The sequence below is a fragment of the Vitis riparia genome, chromosome 19, assembly GCF_004353265.1.
Source record: "Vitis riparia cultivar Riparia Gloire de Montpellier isolate 1030 chromosome 19, EGFV_Vit.rip_1.0, whole genome shotgun sequence".
In the NCBI taxonomy this organism is placed as follows: Eukaryota; Viridiplantae; Streptophyta; class Magnoliopsida; order Vitales; family Vitaceae; genus Vitis; species Vitis riparia.
This window is the reverse complement of record NC_048449.1, coordinates 9,092,289-9,106,550: the sequence shown is the minus strand read 5'-3', so window position 1 is coordinate 9,106,550 and position 14,262 is coordinate 9,092,289. Positions and strand designations below refer to the sequence as shown.

The 14,262-nt window shown below is 37.0% G+C and overlaps 1 protein-coding gene across 1 annotated transcript in view; it reads left to right on the top strand.

Annotated features, from left to right (window-relative positions):
- The window catches only part of LOC117908551 (probable helicase MAGATAMA 3), a 50,214-nt gene extending 38,168 nt beyond the window's left edge, over positions 1 to 12,046 (top strand). The window contains exons 15-20 of the mRNA XM_034822192.1: positions 3,969 to 4,027; positions 9,369 to 9,453; positions 9,823 to 10,191; positions 10,681 to 10,803; positions 10,921 to 11,007; positions 11,521 to 12,046. Of these exons, the coding sequence (XP_034678083.1) occupies positions 3,969 to 4,027; positions 9,369 to 9,453; positions 9,823 to 10,191; positions 10,681 to 10,803; positions 10,921 to 11,007; positions 11,521 to 11,745 (948 nt within the window). The 3' untranslated portion in view covers positions 11,746 to 12,046. The remainder of the gene's footprint in view (positions 1 to 3,968; positions 4,028 to 9,368; positions 9,454 to 9,822; positions 10,192 to 10,680; positions 10,804 to 10,920; positions 11,008 to 11,520) is intronic.
- Positions 12,047 to 14,262: the final 2,216 nt, after the last annotated feature.

Below are 14,262 nucleotides of genomic sequence, written 5' to 3'. Positions count from 1 at the left end.
AATATCAAAGACCACCTTATAAAATCGTTGAATATCATTCGTGTATAATCCTTTAGCCTGAGTCCAAAATTTAAAGCAAGTTTTGTAGGCACGAAGATGATGTAAAATTTTGGGATCAACAGATTGCCATAATACGCTGCATAATTATGCATCGATTTTCTTCCATTGCACTTTGTCAACATCAGGTATAGCATCCTCAGGTGTAACAAGATGATCCTCATAACCTTGTCCCATAAACCAGAGTTCCACGGACGCTGACCAGGAGAGAATTCTCACTACCAATCAATTTTTCCGATGTGATAGGAGATCCAGAGATGACGGATGTAAAAATAGGATTTTTAGTCGCCATATCCACTTCACCTGAGATTGAATCACGTTTGGATCGAAGAGAGCCCTAAAGGAAGGTCGGATCACAGCTGTGGAAGAAGAACCTGGTATGTCGGGACCCAAACAAAGGAGAAAAGTGACTGGAGATGAAGAAGAGGCCTTCCCAAGGCACACACAGGTCTCGGCCAAGGAAGGGAGCTGCCGTCGGAGGCCGGAGGAGGCTGAAAGAAGACCCACGGAGGCTTGAAATGCCAAAAAAATGGAGAAGCAGGGTTCAAAGAGGACTGATGGAGGCTTAGAAGTGCAAGACGATGCCGGACGAGCCTGTTGGAAGAAGCTCGGCACTGGAAAGTGGGCCATGCGCCCTCACGCGCTGGGGCGTGAGATTTAGGCCGCCGGAGAAAAATGGTGCGTGGGTGGGTTTTTGGCTCCGGTGCTTTGAGAAAAGTTGCATATCTCCTCTTTGCGCTCATGATGATGTGGTCGGTGTTGGAAAATATCGCCGGAAAAAAAGTCGCTAGAAAAATGTTGACAGTGATGAGGGTTTTTTGACACCACGATATGACTGACCGGAAAGCTTTGGGAGATGGAAAAGGTGACCGGAATGAAACACGGTCACTGGACGGATTCCCAGAATTAATTACACGGGTAAACCAGAAAGAATGAAGTTTTCTCCCTTGGCTCTGATACCATGTTGAAAGAGAGAGAGAGAACCTTAATTCTTATTCATCTTGTTAACTTCTTACAATAGAGAAATATATATACAAAGCTAGGTTTAACTAACTACCATATATGTGACCTATATTAAGAAAGGAAAGAAAGATTATACACTATAAATACATTATATTCAATAGATGTTACCACTAATGGGACATGAAGAACCTACTTGCTATAGGTCTTTTATTTTAATAGGATGTGGAGAAAAATCTGAAAGAAAATATTATATCACATTATTAGTAATTTTGATTAGTTTAAAACTTCAAAAATCTATAGTGATTTTTTTATAACAATCTTTGATCATATTTAATTTCTTATCATATTAAAATTTTGTCTTTTTTTTATATATATTAAATATTATACTTTATCACTAGATATTTAAGATTTTTTTATATTTATCTTTAGATTTTTTTTACATTATTACTCATTGTATTTGTCTTTAAATTTTACATGATATTAATTATTATATCTATTTTTGAATTTCACCTATTATAATTTTAAAAAATTAGGAAAGAGATAAAACACTTTATAGGAGTTAAAAATTAATTCAAAATTTATTTTTAATTATATTTATCTTATAATATTATATGATATAATTAAAAAAATTAAGGAAAAGAAAAGGAGCGAAGTAGATGTATTTGATGCAATTTAAGTATAATTTAAAAAATTAAAGAAGGATATAAAGCAATATAAGTGTATTCAACATAGATCTCACACTTACACTTGTGTTGTATCACGCCGACATGGGTATTTTGATTGGAATTAATGTGTTTTTTATCACAAAAGAAATAAGTTGCCATAATGGTAGTTCAGAACAACTTGAACCTTGAGAGCAGATAATGAAAATCGTTTTGTGATTTTGTTTGGATAACAGTCTTTTTTTGTAGGCAATTTGTTTCTGCACAATCCTATGTTAAGTGAGATAAGGACATTAAGATAAAAGATAAAAACAATAACTTTGAGAAAAATTCCAACCCATGCCTTTTGTAAAGGATTAGGTTAAGATCTTTTAAAAAAAAATAAAAATATTATCATCAAATAAAATTTTCTTTGATATTGGTAGACATTGTAATTTCATGGCTTGGAGCTTGTATATCTTTATTATCTTTTAATGAGAGAAGACTTGTATGGAGGAGTAAAATATTAATTTTGGTGTTAAATTATATAGTTGCATTTTTATGTTTGAGTGGACAGATGGAGTAAATTGGAGTTAAAATTGCAAGGATAAAGGCTTTATTTCAACTAAAAATTTGGATGGCTTATAGTTGCATAATTCAAAAACACCTAGGTGCTATACTGACTTATGTGTTTTAAAAATTAAGATAAGATGAGCCAAATAACTTTATTATCTTCAGGAGATCTTTTAATAGACTTCTAAGCTTGAATAAAGGCATTATTAAATGATGATATTTTTTTATAATTGAGGAATGAAGAGCTGGACTTTCTCATATTCACATGGTGTTAGAGGCATATGACCTATTTGGAAACTATTCTTGAAAACAATTTTCTGACTTTGAAAACAGTTTTCTAACTCAGAAACACGTTTGACAAACTTTTAATAAAAAACGGTTTTTTGAGAATTTGTTTTGAAACAGGTTATTTTCTGGAATAAATTTTAGGTGTTTTCAGTTTTTTTTTTTTTTTTTTTTTTTGTATAATGTTTTGAGCAATAATTGAAAATATGGAGAATACTTTGGAAACTTTTATATTGTATCTGAGAACTGTTTTTAGAAATTATTTTTGAAATTGTTATTTGAGAAATTTTTTCGAAAATGTTCCTAAAAGCCCTTAACCTCCTTGATTTTACATTATGTTTTGGGAAACATTTTTGTAGCTTTTTCCATAACTATTGAAATTAAATTATACTTGATGTTCTTTTGATGACTGAATTCTGAATTACTGTCCAATTGGTTTTGAGATATATCAGAGACATGCATTTTGATTTTGGGGTTTTTGGATTTGATTGCATAGTTTGAGCACTTTTGAGCTTAGATCCTGATTTAGTATTCTTTTGGTGATGAAATTTGAGTTATGGTTAAGTTGTTTGGAATAGGTTGGCAGATAGACTATCCCCTGATTTTACAGATTTGAATCTGCTCTATGATTTGTTAGAGTAACAACAGAGTAAGATTTTTATGACATGCAGATATAAAGATCTAGAAATAGTGTGATTGAAGGAATTTAAATTTGGTTTTAGTTGTATTCTAAGTATAAGTTGCTTGCAAAAAATAATCGTCTAAGTGGTTTTAAGATAGAACAGAGGCATGCATTTTGATGCTGGGGTTTTTGAATTAGATTGCCTAGTTTGAGAACTTTGGACATAGGATGGTATTCTTTTGGTCTATTAAGATGTTTTTAATAGGTTGGTAGATTCTGTCTATTGATTTTACAGATTTGAATCCGTTCTACGATTTGTATTATTTCCTTTCTGAGTAACAAAGGCATAAGATTTCTATGACACAGATATAGAGATCTAGAAAGAATGTGATTAAAGGGAATTTAAATTTAGTTTGAGTTGTAACTTGAATCTTATGTATATAGGCATGTCTTAGGGAGGAAAATAGAGCAACAATTTGTTTGATTAAAGGAGAGCAAGCAAATTGACAAGAAAAGGAAAATATCTTCTTTGATGTGGTAGAAAGATTTTTTTTTTTTCCTTTCAGGGACCTTATTAGCACAATTTGTTATGCATGTTTGGAAGATCTCCTAAATTGTGTAAAGTGTGATTTATGTTTGTACAAGTGTATAATTGTGTTTGAAACTCTTGCTAGATTGATTTGGTTAAATACATGCACACACATTTGTCGTTGTTCTTTAATCTGTTAATTCTTTTTAATATGATCAATAACTGCTTTTCCTAATTTTACTAGAAATGTTTAAGTCCTTCCTGAAGTAGTGTCATTGTTTTTTCTCCCTATACCCAGGTTGGCGATCCAGTTCAATTGCCAGCCACTGTAATTTCTCCTATTGCTGAGAAATTTGGGTAAAGCACTCGATTTTTGTGCTAGTGACACCTTTTCATTGTTCTGTAGCATATTCATATTTTCATTGCAATTTAATGTTGTTGGATTCTTGTGTCAAAGGACAGCTTTGCTGTCCACACCTTCCTTATTTTAGCCCTTCACACCTTCCTTATTTTAGCCCTCCACACCTTCCATATTTTAGCCCACACTTGCTGTCCATACCTTCCTTATTTTAGCCCTCCACACCTTCCTTATTTTAGCCCTCCACACCTTCCATATTTTAGCCCACACTTGCTGTCCACACCTTCCTTAATTTAGTCCACCCTTCTTTCCTTATTTTAGCCCACAATATTTCCTTATTTCTCCATTGATTATTCTGTACAGTTAGCATATATTATTTGATAGATTATAGTTTACATGTATAGAGCTAGAATCATGCTGTAATTTATTTGTTTTTTATTTGCTTTCCATGTAAAGCATCCTTGTAAAGTCTATATATAATATACAAAACTCAAGGCCAAGGTATTCGGTCATTCACACAATATTTTGACATGGTATCAGAGCAAGGTTGCTAATTTTTCTTCCCTCAAATTCTTTTCTGTCTTTTCGGTTTCGGAGGTGCCTCTCGTATCTTTCGGTCAAGTCTGTGTTGATCCGTGCTGCACCCAACCACAACCATTTTTCTCAGTATTTCTGTGGTTGTTCAGTTTTCTTCTAGGATTTTTTTGGTCCATCCTTTTGTCTCGGGTTCTATTTTTTTTCGGTCAAGTCTATTTATTTTCTATGGATTCCGCACCTCTGTGTGTTAAGTTTACAGGCATAAATTATTCTACCTGGGCATTTCAATTTGAACTTTTTCTCAAGGGAAAAGACCTTTGGGGTCATATGATGGCACGGATGTTGAAAAACCATCAACTTTTGACAAATCTCAGGATGTTGGGTCTTTTCCTTCATGGGCTGTGCTTGATGCACGCATCATGTCTTGGCTTCTTGGTTCAGTGGAGCCTCATATTGTCACCCACTTGCGGCCCCATCGCTCTGCTCAATCTATGTGGGCTTATTTGAAGAAGTTTATCATCAGGATAACGATGCTCGTCGCTTTCAATTAGAACATGCGATTGCCACGTTTCAACATGGTAGTCTTTCCATCCAGGACTACTACTCAGCATTTCTGACTCTTTGGCATGAATATGCTGATTTGGTTACAGCGGATTTCCTATTGCTGCTCTTTCAACTATTCAGACTATTCACGCGACTACCCGGCGTGATCAGTTTCTTATGAAACTACGTCCGGAATATGAATCTGTCCGCTCCTCTTTACTGAATAGATCTCCTGTTCCCTCTCTTGATATTTGTTTTGGTGAGTTACTTCGCGAAGAGCAACGCCTTAGTACTCAAGCTATTTTGGAGCAATCTCATGGCAGTTCCGGGACAACAACTGTAGCTTATGCTGCCCAAGGCCGCGGACCACCTATGCATTCTAAAAACTTGCAGTGTTTTTGCTGCAAGGAATATGGGCATATTGCTGCCACTTGCCCTAAGAAGTTTTGTTCTTATTGCAAGAAGAAGGGTCACATTATCAAAGAATGTCGTATTCGCCCCCAGAATCGTCAGGCCCACGCATTTCAGACTTCGGTTATTATCCCTCCTGTAGCAACTTCTGCAACAGACGACTCTCCTTCAGCTGCGTGCTCTATTCCTGCACCTCCTGCACCAGATTACTGCACCCCAGAAATGGTTTGCAACAGATATTAATTTCAGCATTATCAGCAATGGGTTTCAAGGTAACAATTCTACTAAACTCTGGTACGTGGACTCGGGGGCCTCTAATCACATGACTAATAATCCCACCGCTTTGTGTCATGTTCGGCCCTACGCTGGTCAATCTTCCATTCAGACTGCCAATGGCAGCTCTTTGCCCATAGCTGCTATCGGCGATGCCTCCTCTAAGTTCACTGACGTGTTTCTTGCTCCTCAGCTTTCCACGAATCTTATTTCTGTTGGCCAATTAGTTGATAACAATTGTGCTGTTAATTTTTCTGGTAATGGTTGTGTTGTGCAGGACCAGGTAACGGGGAAGCCGATCGCAAAGGGACCTAAAGTGGGCGCTTGTTTCCACTATTTTTACCTGTTCCAGATTTTTCTCCACTTTCTTCTATTAAGTCTTTGCTTGTAATAATGTTTCAGATCTTAGTATGGTGTGGCATCGTCGTTTAGGCCATCCCAATACTCAAATCTTATCTCATGTATTGAACTCTGATTTACCTGTAATAAGGATCGTTATTCTTTATCTCTTGAGTGTGATTCTTGCAAACTTGGTAAAAGTAAAACTCTTCCCTTCCCTTGCATGCAAGTAGAGCATCTCATTGCTTTGATCTTATCCATAGTGATGTTTGGGACCTTCCCCGGTTAGTTCACATGAGAAATTTAAATATTATGTGACTTTCATTGATGATCATAGCAGATTTACTTGGGTTCTACTTTCTTCGCTCTAAATCTGAGGTCTTTCGTACTTTCACTGAGTTTTTAGCGTATGTTGACAATCAATTTTCTACTTCTATTAAGACATTACGCACAGATTCCGTGTGAGTATTTGTCTATTGAGTTTCAAGCATTCTTGGCTTCTAAGGGTATTATTCATCAACGTTCATGTCCCTCTACTCCTCAACAAAATGGAGTTGCCGAACGCAAAATCGTCATCTTTTAGATGTGGTACGTACTCTCTTGTTAGAATCTTCTGTTCCATCCATGTTTTGGGTAGAGGCTCTAAAACTGCTACTCACTTGATTAATCGTTTACCTTCTCAAGTCCTACATATGGAGTCTCCCTATTTCCGCTTATTTGCTAAGCAACCTAGTTATGATCACCTTCGTATTTTGGTTGTGTATGTTTTGTTCATTTACCTCCTCATGAGCGACATAAATTATCTGCTCAATCTGTTCGATGTGCTTTCTTGGGATATAATATGTGTCAAAAGGGATTTGTTTGCTATGATCCTACATTACATCGTACACGTATTTCTAGGAATGTTATTTTCTTTGAAAATCAACATTTCTTTCCTATATCCTCTTCTACTGTGTCATCCTCTTCTACTGTGGTCCTTCCCTCCTTTGAGCAACAGTTCTCAGATCTTCATCCAGTCAGTTCTCGCTTTCAACCAGGTATTGTGTATACGAGACGCTCCCGCCCACAGTCTCTTTCAGTGGCTCACCCGATATCTGATCCTACCACGCTCCAGATGCAGTCAGTTGCAGCACCTTCAGTACGTCGCTCTTCTCGAGTGTCTGTACCTCCGAATAGGTATGGATTTCCCTCTTCCAGTTCTGGCAATTCTATTTCAGCCCTTACTGCTGCATTGTCCAAATTTGATATTCCCACATGCTACTCACATGCTGCTAAGCATGATTGTTGGCGACAAGCTATGCAGGAAGAAATTGCCGCTCTAGAGGCCAATCACACTTGGGACATTGAGCCCTGTCCTCCCACTATTGTTCCTCTGGGTTGCAAATGGGTTTACTCAGTCAAGGTCCGATCTGATGGAAGTTTGGATCGTTACAAAGCTCGGCTTGTTGCACTTGGGAATAATCAGGAATATGGTGTCAATTATGAAGAGACCTTTGCTCCTGTGGCTAAAATGACTACTGTTCGTACGATTCTAGCTCTTGCTGCTTCCAGTGATTGGCCACTACATCAGATGGATGTAAAAAATGCTTTTCTTCATGGGGATCTTAAAGAGTGTATTTATATGAAGCCACCCCCGGGATTGTTTCCCTCTCCGACTTCACATGTGTGTAAGCTTCGTCGCTCTCTTTATGGTCTCAAACAGGCTCCGAGAGCCTGGTTTGATAAATTCCGCACCACTTTATTACAATTTCATTCAGGCAGAGCAAGTATGACACTTCCTTGTTTCTTCGGAAATCAGACATGGGTATTGTTGTTCTTTTGGTTTATGTTGATGATATTGTGATCACTGGTTCCGATTCTGCTTTACTTGGTCAGCTCAAAACTCATCTCTCCGAGTCCTTTCATATGAAAGATCTTGGGTCTCTCACATATTTTCTTGGTCTTGAGGTGCATCATAGTCCCTCTGGTATTTCCCTCAATCAACATAAGTATGCGAGTGACTTAGTGGCTACAGCTGGTCTACAAGGGGCTACTTCTGTTGATACTCCCATGGAATTAAATGTCAAGCTTCGCAAAGAGGAGGGCGACTTACTTGCTGATCCCAGTTTATACAGGAAGTTGGTGGTAGCCTTGTTTATCTCACCATTACTAGACCGGACATTTCTTTTGCTGTACAGCAAGTCAGCCAGTTCCTTCAGACTCCTCGTCATCTTCATTTGGCTGCCGTTCGTAGGATCATACGCTATGTTCAAGGCACTTCTACTCGTGGCTTGTTCTTCCCTGCAGGCAATTCTACTCGCCTTGCTGCTTATAGTGATGCTGATTGGGCTGGTTGTGCGGATACCCGTCGCTCCATCACTGGTTGGTGTGTGTTCTTAGGTGATGCATTGATATCTTGGAAAAGTAAGAAGCAAGACAGAGTCTCTAAGTCATCTACAGAATCTGAGTACCGGGCGATGTCTCTTGCTTGTTCTGAAATCATTTGGCTTCGAGGTTTGCTTGCGGAGTTAGATTTTTCTGAGACCGATCCTACACCTCTACATGTCGATAATACAAGCGCTATTCAGATCACGGCCAATCCTGTCTATCATGAGCGCACAAAGCATATTGAAGTGGACTGTCACTCTATCCGTGAAGCCTTTGAAGCTCGTGTTATCACTCTTCCACATATTTCCACCGACTTACAAATAGCTGATATCTTCACCAAGGCTCTCCCTCGTCATCGACATTGCTTGCTAAGTAGCAAATTGATGCTTGTTGATCAACCTGCATCAATTTGAGGGGGCTGTCAAAGGACAGCTTTGCTGTCCACACCTTCCTTATTTTAGCCCTTCACACCTTCCTTATTTTAGCCCTCCACACCTTCCATATTTTAGCCCACACTTGCTGTCCATACCTTCCTTATTTTAGCCCTCCACACCTTCCTTATTTAGCCCTCCACACCTTCCATATTTTAGCCCACACTTGCTGTCCACACCTTCCTTAATTTAGTCCACCCTTCTTTCCTTATTTTAGCCCACAATATTTCCTTATTTCTCCATTGATTATTCTGTACAGTTAGCATATATTATTTGATAGATTATAGTTTACATGTATAGAGCTAGAATCATGCTGTAATTTATTTGTTTTTTATTTGCTTTCCATGTAAAGCATCCTTGTAAAGTCTATATATAATATACAAACTCAAGGCCAAGGTATTCGGTCATTCACACAATATTTTGACATCTTGTACTGTAGTTATGGCATGAGCTTGTTCAAGAGATTCCAGAGGGCCGGCTATCCAGTACAAATGCTGAAAACACAATACCGCATGCATCCAGAGGTTAGGCCTGAACTTGTAGCCAAGTTTGCAAAAGATGGAATTTTGTGTCTGATGATGCTGATAAATTATCAGAATATTAGCAATGACCACTACTAATATTCAGAATATTGATGATAACCAAGGATGTGAACAACCAGTTATATATTTAAGCATCGAACTTATAGGGAATACCTTTTCTTCTTCTTTGTCCTTTCCATGCATTTAGTTTCAGCATTCATTCATTTACAGTTCCAACCCCTTTGATTATACTTGAATCTGGGCCTATAGTCAGGGCCGTGCCATAGCCAATGCATCAAAGTTCAGCTTATGTTGTTGTTTATTATTAGTACATTTGTGTAATTAATATTCCAAATTTTCTAATTTAAACAGATAAGAAGCTTTCCTTCAAAGGAATTCTATGATGAGGCACTTGAAGATGGGCCAGATGTTAAAGATCAGACAGTGAGGTTATGGCATGACTATCGCTGCTTTGGGCCATTTTGCTTTTTTGATATACACGAGGGGAAAGAGTCCCAGCCCTCAGGTAGTGGCTCTTGGGTAAATGTTGATGAGGTTGAGTTTGTCCTCCTCATGTATCATAAATTGGTGACTAGATATCCAGAGCTGAAGTCAAGTTCTAGACTTGCAATTATATCCCCGTATAGACACCAAGTCAAGCTCTTCCGCGAGCGTTTTCAGGACACATTTGGGGTGGAGTCAGATAAAGTAGTGGACATTAATACTGTTGATGGTTTCCAGGTAAAAATGGCCTCCATGTTTCTCTTGTTAAAATCCAGTTCATGCATCTAATTTCTCATCTATCATGTCTTCGAATTTAGCTTTTGGTACATGGAAAAGCTAGTTGTGATATTGCTGATATTGCTTGAATTGATTCCCAGTTGAATTTCTCACATGCTAATCAATATCATCCTGGAGAAATGTGGTGCAGTGATGTGAAAGAATGCATAACGTGAATGGTTTTGGCAGATTGGGACAATCAAATTGTGATATATCGTCTTTCTGTGGGAGACTGATATCAACTGCCTAACCCAATTTAGCTTGTAGTTGAATGTTCTTTCACTTCTCTATCTAGAATGATAATCTAAATGAACTCATCAGATTTGAGCTGAGCAAATCTTTTAGAACACCATCAAAGGGCGTCATTTGTTCATTTAATGTTTTTCCATTTTGCTATAACATGTATTAGATCTTATAAGGTAAAAGATAAAACTTCATCTTTCCTTGTAGGGACGTGAGAAAGATGTTGCAATCTTTTCATGTGTTAGGGCCAGCAAAGATAAAGGCATTGGGTTTGTGGCTGATTTTCGCCGAATGAATGTCGGGATTACAAGAGCAAGGGCTTCTGTCCTGGTATGATGTCATTTGAAGGGTTTATTTATTTATTTTTTCTTCTTTTCTGCAGAGTGTCTTAATAAATTTACGAACTGTACTCCCTTACACAAAAGCTAAACTTTGCTTGTTCTGTAGGTTGTGGGGTCTGCATCAACATTGAAAAAAGATGAGCATTGGAATAACCTATTGGAAAGTGCGGAGAAGCGAAATTGTCTTTTGAAGGTGTACTCTCTTTTACCTATTAATTTGAGAGTTTCATTCCCTTCACTGCACTAACAAATTCTCCCAATCTTTTAAGTGGCTAGTCTTAGTTTCCTTGTCATATTTTCCACATATATTTTGATTTATTATCTATTCCGACCTCAGATTTTGAAGTTATTTTGGAATAGTCTCTAGGCTTCTGAGAGACACATGCCTCTGCTTATGGCTTTCTCCATGAATCTGGAAATCGTTGGTGAAGGGTGGTCATAAATCACTAGATGAAATAAGGGAGGCTACTCTCTTGTCAGGCAGGAAGAGGAATTTTCAAAAATAGAAGTAGCCAAATTCTTCTGAATGATCCAAATGAAAAACACATGCTTTCTTTTTTCCTTTCAACCAGAACATGGATTTTCTTACCCCACAAGTCCATGACTTTTCAGAATTATTTATCAAATTTTCCATTTTTGTCCTGAAGTTAAAAGACTTGCTGCAAGATAAATTCCTTAAACCTTCATTAACTAGTTGTTATTGCAGGTCTCCAAGCCCTATACAGCATTTTTCAGTGATGAGAACTTGAAGTCTATGGTGGCAAAGGACCAATCAATGCCAGAGGATGCAGAGGGTGGTATGGCTGTGGATAATAATGCACCCATCTATAGCAATCTGGGCGATGCTGAGCAAGGACAAGCAGCAGATGAAAATGAGTATGGGGATGGAGATGGAGATGGAGATGATGATGGAGGGTATGGTGAAGATTAGCTCCAACACTTGACCAGGGCAATCATTCTCCTATGGGTGTCACATGAAGGATCCACTCCACAAAGCTAGGTGCTGGTTAGTACCCAGTCCAAAATTTTTGGATATTTTAATTTAAATGATTATTTTCATTAATATATAATTATCATTATTTTGAGAGGAAGCCAAGGAAGATCATAAACAGCTACATCTATGGAAAATTTTGTAAAATTGCTGTAACAGCTTGTAAATTTCTCACCTGATGTCAAAACTCTTTACTGAAATGGTGTAATGAAAAGTAGTTTCTGGGAAAAGATTGGGAGCTCACTATTAATGTGCATGGATTTGATTTTTTGTACTCATACCACTCCTTCCCCAACCCCAATCCCAATCCCTTCTTCTTCTTTTTAAACCTTGGAGCTATTTATTTGTATTTAAATTCTAATTTTTATATAATTTAGCATACTCATCCCCTATACCATAGAATTTTCCTTGTTCAAAATGACGTTTCTTTTGTTGTGGAATATTTGTAAAGAAATAGGCTGGATTTAATCCCTAATGGGTTCTTGTGGGATATAAGTTTTTGATGTGAATCATTTCTTATTATTAATTTTAGAAATTCACCATTTGGTCTTAGAATTTCTACTTTTATTTAAATATTACTTTTACCTCTTTTTTATTTTTATGACTCTGGCTTAATTAATTTTACAAATAATAAAGGTTCTAATAATAATTGAAAACAGGTTCTCTTGTATAATACTATAATATTATTTAAAAAAGGAGGGTGAGCATTTAGCAAATATCACCAATTAAAAATATTTTTCAAAAATTTTGAGTGTGTGAATAGGCAAGCTTTGAAAATTTTGAGTTTATTCATCGATTATGATTTGCAACCCTATTTTTAAGGGGGAAAAAAAACCAAAGCAAGAATTAAGAAATTGTTGTAAAATAAAAGAAAAAGAATAAGAAATTAAAAGAAAAACAAATTACAATGCTAAGAATATTCTTTTCATTCCATTAATAGGTTTGCCTTTGATAGAAAGTTAGGAAGATATTTATTATAGCATTTGAGATAACTACCTGTACCAGAAATTGGATGATTGCCCACAAATTCTTGTAATCTAACACGCATTTGAGATAACTATCTATACTAGAAATGGATAGTCCACAAGTTATTATATCCTAATAAATTTCTTCCAATTTGGATGATCATAAGAATTTGCTCCATTAAAATCTTACTAAAAAAAGAAAAAATCCATTAGGAAAATCTAGTAAAGGAAAAGAGTATAATATTTTTTAAATAATTTTATTATTAGTTTTACGTCGTTAAAAACCTTTCTATTGGTGTCAAGCCAATTGGAGTTAGGTTTGTCCAACTTCACTAGAGTTAGGTGGACTTCTTCCCTTGTTCGTGCTTCTTGAGGAGTCCGTCCAACTTCATTGGAGTTAGACAAACTTCTTTCCTACATAAAAAGATGTTTGAACGGGTGGTCCGGACACGCCCCTCCGAAACTTAAGTCAGACGAGGATAACTTTAAATATTTTTGGGAGAGAATGAGCGTATGTGTATGTGTACCTTGTTCGTGCTTTTTAAGGGGTTTATAGAGAGCTAATGACACCATTCTTATCTTGTAATGATGATTGTGTAGACTATCAACGTCGTTATTGCGGCGTGGGTTGGGCAATTATATCAAGTAAAGGCGATTAATCGGTGCCATTTGCTGACTGTCGTGCCAAAATCTCAGATCGTGTAGTTGACTATCCATTTAGCTTTTCAATGTTTGGGATTATGTGTAATAATTAATTGATATTGACTTTTGGGTGTAAATGACGTCTAATCCGTCGCTCAAACATCAGTTGTCTAGGCTAGCGCTCAGACATCAGTCGTTTAGGTTGGTGCTCAGACATCAAGCGTGGTTAACCACACATGCTAGAAATCTTAAGGACTTTACTGGATGGATTTGCCCGTTTGATAGGTCCAGCCGGCTCGGTCTGTCCATTCTGTCTGACATTGTAAGCCCGTCTGAAAGGTCAACCGGTTTAGTCTGTCTATTTCGTCTGGTATTATGGAAGAAGGAAAACTTCTCAATTCTGGTACCAAACGGAGTTCATCTTGGTTCAAACAGAGTGATCCTAGATAGATTATGTGTTTGCCCTAGATGACCAAAGGGTCTTGAGTCTGGGAATGACACATGGAGGAAAGCCCCCCACATTTGCCACTAAAATACAATGGGGCAAAACCTAGGCTGGGTGAAGGTAAAAGGAGTATATTGTACCACTATTAATATCCTCTCCTTGATGTGGCCGTGATTATGTTTTTTTCAAAGCTTCAAGTTGTAGATCATTCAATCTTTGCATTTTAATATTATATCTTAACTTTTTCAATGTAGTAGATGGTAGTACTTTTATCAATAGATCTACTAAATTGTTACGTGATTGGATTTGTTGAACTTGAACATCAATTTCACCATTCTTTTTAGAGATCATGAGTATATAAGAACTTGAAGAAGATATGCTTAGTTCTATCATCTTTTAGAAATC